The sequence below is a fragment of the Emiliania huxleyi genome, assembly GCF_000372725.1.
Source record: "Emiliania huxleyi CCMP1516 unplaced genomic scaffold EMIHUscaffold_355, whole genome shotgun sequence".
Lineage (NCBI taxonomy): Eukaryota > Haptophyta > Isochrysidales > Noelaerhabdaceae > Emiliania > Emiliania huxleyi.
In genome coordinates, this window is record NW_005199314.1 from 44,964 (window position 1) to 53,839 (window position 8,876).

General features: G+C 62.6%; 1 protein-coding gene across 1 annotated transcript; it reads left to right on the forward strand.

The window, feature by feature from the left end:
• Positions 1-6,039: 6,039 nt before the first annotated feature.
• EMIHUDRAFT_117691 (hypothetical protein) lies at positions 6,040-7,392 on the forward strand (the record flags this gene model as incomplete). The annotated part of the gene is made up of 1 exon (XM_005772608.1): positions 6,040-7,392. One exon carries the CDS (start codon positions 6,040-6,042, stop codon positions 7,390-7,392), a length of 1,353 nt encoding a protein of 450 aa, XP_005772665.1.
• Positions 7,393-8,876: the final 1,484 nt, after the last annotated feature.

Consider the following 8,876-nt stretch of genomic DNA (forward strand, 5'->3'; position numbering starts at 1 on the left):
AGATGCTCACAGACGGCGGCGAGGGCACCGACGACGAGGCCGGCCAGGACAGCGATCCTCAGGCAACGCGGCGGGCGGCGCAGACAGCGCTGCAGGCCATGCATGGTGCAGCCTCAGAGCAGTGGGCGGCGGCGGAGCGGCCGGGCGGATAGAGATTGGCGGGGGGGGAGGGGTCATGACGCTGTGCTCGGGAGGCTGCGATATCGGAGATGCGCATTTTGCGCGGGGACTCGTCGCGATCCCTCTGACTCGCCGAGAGATATAGTGGAGTTGTACTCTACGACTACGTCTCTGGGGGTTGTGGTGTAGTCGCTCCTGGCGGTCCTGCGGCTGCGCTCTGTCGCTTGTATTGAATTTTACTGAACACGCCTTTGACCCCTCACGCATGCTTACTTCCTGGACGCTCGAGATCACGGGCGCACTTTTCTTCATATCTGGGGCCTCCGGCGCCAGTGCGAAGTCTAGTCGCCCTAAACCACCAGCCGATGAGCGACTCCCGGAGCGAGTCCCCGAGCAAGCGCGTGCGGATCGAACCGGCACCACCGCCTCAACCGGCAGGCACCTTTATGGCGCGCGCCGCCACTCCCTCGGCCTGCCCCAACAAGCGTCGACAAAACACTGATACACAGCCACTCACAGAGACCAAACCTGCACTCAGAACAGCGCCAAAACGAGCGAACACGCGCCCACCAACCACACGCAACAGAGCATAGCACAAAATCCGACGCGCGCACTCGCGACGCAGCGCAGCGCAGAAGCTGACGCTGACGCTGACGCTGCGCTGCGCTCGCTCGCTTGCTGCACGGCACGCGCTCCGCACACGCACGCGCGTGCGCTCGCGCGCTACGCGTTCGCTCCGCGAAGGACACCCACAACCCGAACCCGAGACTCCCCACAAAACAAGAGCCCCTCGAACCGATAGAACCCAACTCATGCACAACCACCTCTACAGCTGCTCATATAGCCGCGAATTTCTGCCATAGGGAATGCAGGCTGCGATGGGCGAGTCCCTCCCGTACGTGGAAAAGGCGCTGATGATCGAGACGACCCACATGAACAACACCCACGTGGGGACCGTTGTGGAGTGCATGACGCTCGACATGGAGTACGAGGGGGCAAAATTCAACTTGCACCAAAACCGCAACACCTACTACCTCTCAAGCTCGGACGAAATGGTCGACTTCGACGCGATGCTGACCCGCTTTGCGTCGCCGGGCATCCCACTGCCCATCAGCGACGGCTTCGTCGCCACCTACCTCGACGGTGCGGAAAAGAAACCCCTCCCCTGCCCAAATAAAGAAATATCCCTCACCCCCCCCCCCCCCCCCTCCGTCCTACGACCCTCACAGGCGACCGGTGCAACATACCCCCCGGCGCCAAGATCACGATGAATGTGGTCGACCTCACCATGGCGCTAAAGGAGAAGACCAAGGAGGTCACCAAATCCAAGGACAAGAACAAGGTCCACTTCCGCGTCGAGATTATGCCGCAGTCGACCCTCCTCGCCGAGTCTGTGGACGAGGCCGAGATGACGCGCACCATGCGCAACCTCTTCCAGGCGCCGCGGGGGACGACCCTCGAGATCGATGTCCGGAAGGCGGTCCAAAAGGCCTTCGAGGGATTCTCGTTCAACATCACTGCGATGAGCTTCTATGTTGACATCACGGTCAAGCGGGACGACGAGTCGAAGGCCCTATAGCGGCCCACCCACAACTCTTCCCTACCGACCAAAGACAGAATCCCCCCTTCCCCCCCCCCCGATGCAGCATCCCATCTGCATGATCAAGCCGCGCGCGGACTGCCAGACGACCTCCGGCGCGGCCATCCGCATCGAGCCCATTTCCGGCATCCGAGGCAAGCCCGCGATGGCGTGGCAGCACGACGAGAGCCACTCGGCGGCGAGCAACACGCTCCTGGGCTTCACACCCACGCCGCCCCCCCCGCCCGACGTCCCCATGCACGTCTGGGCGCGCCCTCTCGTGACCGCGATTCAGGAAGTCTGCTTCGCCTCGGGCCGCATCATGATGCCGTACTCGAAAGGCCTCGACGGCGCGGCCCCGGGCACCAAGCTGTTCGGGTGCCACACCAAGGCACAGACCCCCCTTCTTCCCCACCCTTCCTCCCGCCCTTGACTGCTCCACCAATCCACCAAACTGCAAACAGGTCCAATTCGACGCCCTGCACGACGTCCTCATCCACAACCCCAAGGGCCTCCCCGCGATCACCAAGGCGGACGGCCGCATCCACGTGGCGGACAAGGACGGCCGCTCCTGGCAGTTTGACCTCTTCTCCCGCCGCGAGTCCATCTTCTGCTCCAAGCACGAGTCGCAGCAGACCGCACAAAAGAAATCACAGAAAAAGAAAACCACTCCGGAATATAGGTGCCTCAAGCTGCCTCCATTCGCGAGGTTCAACGGCGTCGTCGCGCACCACATCACGCAGCTGCAGCAACAAGGGCTGGTGGGGGACTTGAGCCGAGTTTGGTGCGACTGCCGCTCGCTCAGCGGCCCCCCACCCGGCCCCTCGACCGCAAACAAGTCCGCGGAGGAGACGGCAGCCCTGCGCAACCGCCTCGTCGAAGCGCGAGAGAAGCGGAAGCGAGAGCGGGAGGAAGCGGAAAAGGCCTACGCGAAGCGCCGCGGCTCCACCTCCGCCGACAACGCATAGGGCCTAGTGATGCTGCTACACAAGCGCCACCCTCTTCCGAGCCACCTAATCCCGTTTAACATCCAGCGACCGTCTCCACTAGGCAACCCCTTTGTGATGAGAGGGGAGAGCGAGAGAGACCTCGTGGTCGAAGGATTCGGACAGGTGCTGGAAGGCCGACGCGCACCAGCGGCAGTAGCAGCAGACCACAATCCGCCACTCCTAGTCCATGCATCATCGGCACTAGTCACGCCGGACAAGAGACAAGAGACACTCTCCAAGATGCTTACTCACATGATCCAGGGCCAAGCCATAGGACTGGTCTGCGCTTGCGCCCCGCGCCGCTGCCACGGCGAGATCATACTAGAAAAGCTGAAGAAAATGTATTGCGAGATAGCAAAGTAAGGCTCATGGTCTAGTGGTTCGGGGACCAACATTCTGTCTAAAGGCCCGGGTTCGGGTTTATCTCGGACATGTTTTTGGCCACACAAAGAAGTCACTGTGAGAGTCATTTTGTTGACACAAAAGAGAAACGATTTATCACCTTGACAAACAGCGACGACCAGCAGCACCGACCTAGAGCAGCGTCCTGCCGAGTGTGTGTAGCACCGACGCAGACGCACCCCAGGCACTACACTACGACGGCTAGGCAGACCTCACCAGTCCGATAAGGATCAACTGGAAGGTTGAACCTCGAGCTTAGACAGAACGGGCGCGACAGACTCCAGGGGAGATCGCGCTCTACTCGGGGCACCAAGGAGGAAAACCGAAACCGTTTGGGTGCCCCACAACAACTCAAACGCCACAACTTAAGCGCCACACCTCCCCCCCACGTCCCCCCCCCCTTGGGGACGTAGCGCACGCCCTTGCTCGGAGAGAGTGGGGGGGGAGGGGGGGTGGGGGAATAGGAGGAGCCAACGAGCTCGGAGTAAGGTCCACAGTAGAGAGGCCGGCATTTAAGGCGTAACTTCACCCTCGCTCACCTCGAGTATATCTAGGCGCCCTGGTGCAGTCGGTCTTCGGATCAGCGGCCAGCTTCCCATCTAGGGCAGGGAACCCCCAGCGACGCTAGTGTGGCCTACGGTAGCCATAGCTTGTACGCGATCCCGGGGCAGGGGGGTGTGGACTCTGGAGCTCCAAGAGAGGATCGAGAGAGGAAGGGAGATTGGTGTGCCGGTTTTTTGAGCTAGCAATTTTTTTTTTATAATATAAGAAAGGCTAGTTCCATTTCACTGTGGCACAGCTCGCGTTACAAAACCTTGATTTGACCATTTGCGCGACAAAGGTACATCTGGGTGCCTTCCAGAGGCAGCTGCGACCCCGCCGAGTGGACGGTAACGCACAGCAGGTGGCGCGGTGCGTTACCGTCCACTCCGCTGGATCGCAGCTGCCTCTGCGCGTCCTGGGGATGTACCTTTGTCGCGCGCCGGAGACGACTCGACGCCGCTGAGATCGGAGATCAAGCTCTGACAGGTCGCACGTCGCTCCTTTGACGCCGACGTGACTCACCCGTGCAGATCACATCAGGACACGGTCTCGACGCGCTCGGTACGACGCGTGCGACCCGTCTCGGGTCAGGTGGCACGACGCTCATCGCGCCTACCAGCGCTGCCGTGCAGGTTGCCACGACGAGGTCGAGCACGCTTCTATACGCTCGCCGAGCCTTCCTTTCCATCCCATTTGGCAGCCTGGGAACGGTGGCGGTCAGAGGCAAAGCATACGAGGGGTGGTGGAACCACATGTCACGGCTACTGCCGGCTCGACCCCACGATAGCCTCCGGAGGCTGACTTTGAGGCACAATCATCGGACGACGTCGGCGAGTTGAGTCGCGCTCGCGGTAGCCAGATGACCTCTCATACTAGTATCATCGGCCATGGCCGCAGGGAGCGCGGGGGAGGGCGCTGGGAGCAACACGGAGCTCCGTTCGACGTTTTCAAGATTAGCGTGTCAGAGTGAAATGGAACTAGCCAAAGCGCGTGTCGCATAGATTAAGAAACCACGCCGAGCGATTTCTGCAAAAATCTAAGAAACCACGGCGCGCCGCAGGCGCGGCTCCGAGAAAAGGCCAGAGACGAGTGTGAACGGGAGCTCCCAGCTCGTCCTCTGGGGGCGGGGGCGCGGGGGCCCCCGGAGGCACCGTGCGCCGCGCAGCAGTGCGGAAACGGGGCCCCGGCTCCGTTAGTCTCCGTTAGCACCAACTTCCCGATTAAGCTAGGTTAATCAGAGGGCAGATTTGGAGAGATCTCGAGGAGTACATACAGATAGACCCTCCAACCATCAGAAAACTCCGACCTGATCGGTCGTACTGACCGCCGACAGATCACTCCAAACAGCAGACAGGCCGACGTCTGCACGCGGCCGGCCGGGCGAGAGGCTTGACACGATCCGACCCTGCGACCCTGACGCTGCTGCTCTAGCTATCAGACATGCACTGCTGACTGCTGCCACAATGTGCGACCTGTGCTGGCCCACTTGGCGGCCTTCCCGGTCAGTGGTGAGGCGCAGTTCAGAGCTGTCGATGGCACGATGCCGCACTGGTCCCACATCGGTGACACGAGACCACCACGTTTGCCGGTCCAAGAGAGAGGCACCGGCGCTGTCCTGAGAAGGTGCGTGGTCCCTCTTGACTGCCCATGCGCGCGAGGCTGCGTAGGCATAGCCTCGAGAGTGCCAACAGCCAATCCGAGGCGACGCGCATTGCGTCAGAAGCGTGCACGCAGCTGGAAGGACACCTTCCTACTGGCCGTACGATCAGGTCGTCACTGAATGCTTGATACTAAGGCCGCGAGCTATGCAGGCGGTCAGTTGTGCATCATGGCACGGTCAGCAGCGCCGACAGGCTGTCGCAAGGCGTGATAGCATGGCCGCAAGTACGCCGGATTCCCATGAAAACAAGTAAAAATGCGCAAAAAAGAAGAGGGAAAAATCGAAAAAATCGGCGCCTGCGGCGGGCCATGGGACCCCATCGCCCCCCCGCACGGATACCCCCTAGGGCCCTCGCGCCCCCCAGAGAGCTCGTCAAGATTTCTCTTCGCCTGCGCGGCGCGCGCACTTGGCATTTTGCACACCGCTGTTTATACTCGTTTATTCACGAGGCGACCCCACTTGGAGCACTTGGAGTGCAGTCATTAACCGCACATCCAGGGCCGGGGAGCTCAGAAGCGCACCCAGCGGGCCGGATGATTGGCATCGGGTTGCGGGCAAGAGAGCCCTAGCCCTGGGGGTGCGCGTTCGCAGGGAAAGGGCCGTAAAGTAAACAGAGGTCCCAGCAGGCAACCTCGTTTGCAAGTCTGCGGTGTTCTGAGTGAGCGGTGTGGATGGAGGCGTGTGCGTCTTGAGTCGGTGGCAGACTGGCTGGCGGCATCGGACTAGTGACCGCAGCTCTACCATAAATGTCTGACCAAGCGCAAGCGGACTCGCACAGCGATTCGCTGTGCTCGTCCCAAGTTCGCGGCGGCAGGCATCTCCTCGTCCTCTCCTCGGCGGGCAAGCCCATCTTTTCGCTGCAGCACGGCGACGAGACGTCCGTCGCCGATCTTGCCGCGCTTGTCGCCGCAATCGTGTCCTTTGTGCAGCGCGGCGGCGACGAGATCCGGCACGTGCGTGCGGGCGCGACCTCGCTCGCCTTTCTCGTGCGTGGGCCGCTCTATCTCGTCGCCTCCTCCTCGTGCGGCGACACGGTGCCCTACCTCTCCCGCCAGCTGGCCGCACTGCACGCGCAGCTCCTCTCTGTCCTCACCTCAAAGGTGGAGGAGGTGTTCGCGCGCAACGCCGGCTTCGACCTGCGCTCGCTCCTCGGCGGCACCGACCGCGCTCTGCAGAGGATGCTGCGCGGCGCCACCTCCTCTCCCTCGCTGCTGCTGCAGGCGCCGCCCGCGATGCGAGCACCGCCGGCGCTGCGCGGCGAGCTCACGCGAAGGCTGCGGCGGAACCGGCCGGCGCCGCTCCTCTTCGCCGTGCTGCTCGGCCACGGGCGGCTCCTCACGGCGCTGCGCGGCCAGCGCGCGGCGCTCGGCGCATCGGACCTGCTCCTCCTCCTCAACGCGATCTCCGAGGCGGCCGAGGGCGGCGAGGGCGGCGGCGAGGGGAGAGGCGGCGAGGGCGGCGGCGGCGAGGGGAGGGGCGGCCGGCAGTTTGCCGACGACCAGTCGCAGTCCTGGCTGCCGCTTTGCTTGCCGCACTTCAATGAGCGCGGCTTCTTGCACGCGCACGTCTCGACCGTCGGCCAGCACCTCCGCCTCGTCCTCCTCTCGCCCGACCGCGACGCCTTCGCTCCCCTCGCCGCGCACCGCGACGCCTTTGCCGCCTCGCTCGCCGCCCTCGCGCCACCCGCCGCCTCCGCGCTCGCCGCCGCCCTCGCCGCGCCCTCGCCGCCGCTCGAGGCGGCCGGCGTGCCCGAGCTGCTGCACTACGCCTACACGGCCACCTCCCTCGGCCAGTCCATCTCGCCGCTCCTCCCGGCCGGCAGCCCGTACGCCGAGCCGGCCGCACTCGAGCGGCTCCTCCGCCGTTACCAGCGCGCGCAGGCCCGCACGCACGCCAAGGGCAGGGACGGCCCGGCGCACGAGTACTTTGCGGCCTCCGACTCGGAGCTCGTCGTCGCGTGGCGCGGCGCCGGCTTTGAGCTCTACGTGGCGCTCTGGCCGCTGATACAGCTTCCGGCCGCGGCCGCAGCGTGCAGCCAGCTACTGCGCTGGCTGCGGCGGGAGGAGAAGGCCCTCTTCCTGACGTACACCAAGTATTGAACACCCACCCTGGGTTTTTACTTAAGTGTTAAGAAGTCTCTCCACAGAGAAGTGTACTTGAGCGAGTGAGCTTGTGTACCTTGTTACGTAGTGTCCTTGTGTGGTTTCTTCTCTTTCCTCGTCGCGAGGAGACACTCGCAAAACCGTGCACGTATAGAGCCGTAGAGGTAGCGTAGAGGGAGCGGACCGTGAGTTCAGGAAATCCGGGGACGCGACCCACTTCGCCACAGACGGTCCCGCGCCTCGCCGCTAGGACGGCGACACGGCCGCGGCTCGTGTGCGTGTCGCCGTCTTTGTCCGGAGTGAATACTCCAACGCACTCGTCGGTGACGGTGTCCCCGGATTTCGCCGCGCTCGGCGAACCTCGACAGCGCTTTCGGTGGCATGCAGCTCTTTGCGACAGAAGCCTGGAGAGCAGCTCCTCTGCTGCTCACACACTCTGCACAGTTGACACAGCCTACTGTGCGGCTGCCACAGCTGTGACAGCGATGGGCTCGCCCTCACTGGCCCTCAGTCACTTGTGCTGCGGCTTGTGTGAGCGACCGCACTGGTCACTGCTCGGCGACTGCCGGCACACTGTGAGACCATGGGTGTGAGGTTAAACCACGCTACCAGCGCTTGGTCACATCGTCCCCGAGGTCAGATCCTTCTACTCTGTTGATGACAAGACTTGTCTACTGGCTGGAGCCGAGCAGGAGGGCCCAGCGCACAACCCCTGGTCAACTCAGGGTCCACACCCCGTACCGCGCGAAGGTACAAGGTTCTCCCCACACTCTGATCTCTGACGTCTCTCTGACCTGACTGTCAGTCTGACGTATCTGAGACTGAGAGTGAGACGTGAGAGTGAGTTTTTGAGTACTGGGAGAGTGTAGTGTGTGTGTAGACGTGAGGCGGAGAGCCGGGAGGTGGCGCAGGTGCGGGCGAGTCCGCGCCCTGGTCTTGCTCGGTTCTCTCTCACCCTCTCAGCAGCTCGAGTCGTCCCTCGAGGAGACGACCGAGAGAAGATAGCGCTTAGCGGTTAGCGCAGAGGCCCCCCCGGAACGCGGCGCTATACGCGGGCGGTTGACCAAGGCTGCCCGCGTGTATGTGCGGCCTGAACCTGTTCGTGGAGCGATTTTGGTTTGTTTGCGGGCACGCGTGACGCACGTGTGTACGTGTCCAGTCTCCACACTCCAGTCAAGTGTACGTTACTTTTAGCTTACTGGGAGAAGGGGGACTCTCTCTCTCCAGTGTATGGAGAGTGTGTATGTGAGAGCGGAGAAAGGAGTGGAACGAGAAGGCGCTCAAGAAGAAGCCCGTACTTGTAATTTGAAGAGACAGAATGATTGACGATATGGAAAGCAGGGCGCATGGCAAGGAACCTTCCATCCCGGCCGGCGGTGTTGTCCCCACTCACAGTTATTTATGGTGTTATGGCTCTCTGGGCATAGCAGCGGGCCCATAACAGCCATAACACCCATAACATGTTATGGGAGGGCCGTCCC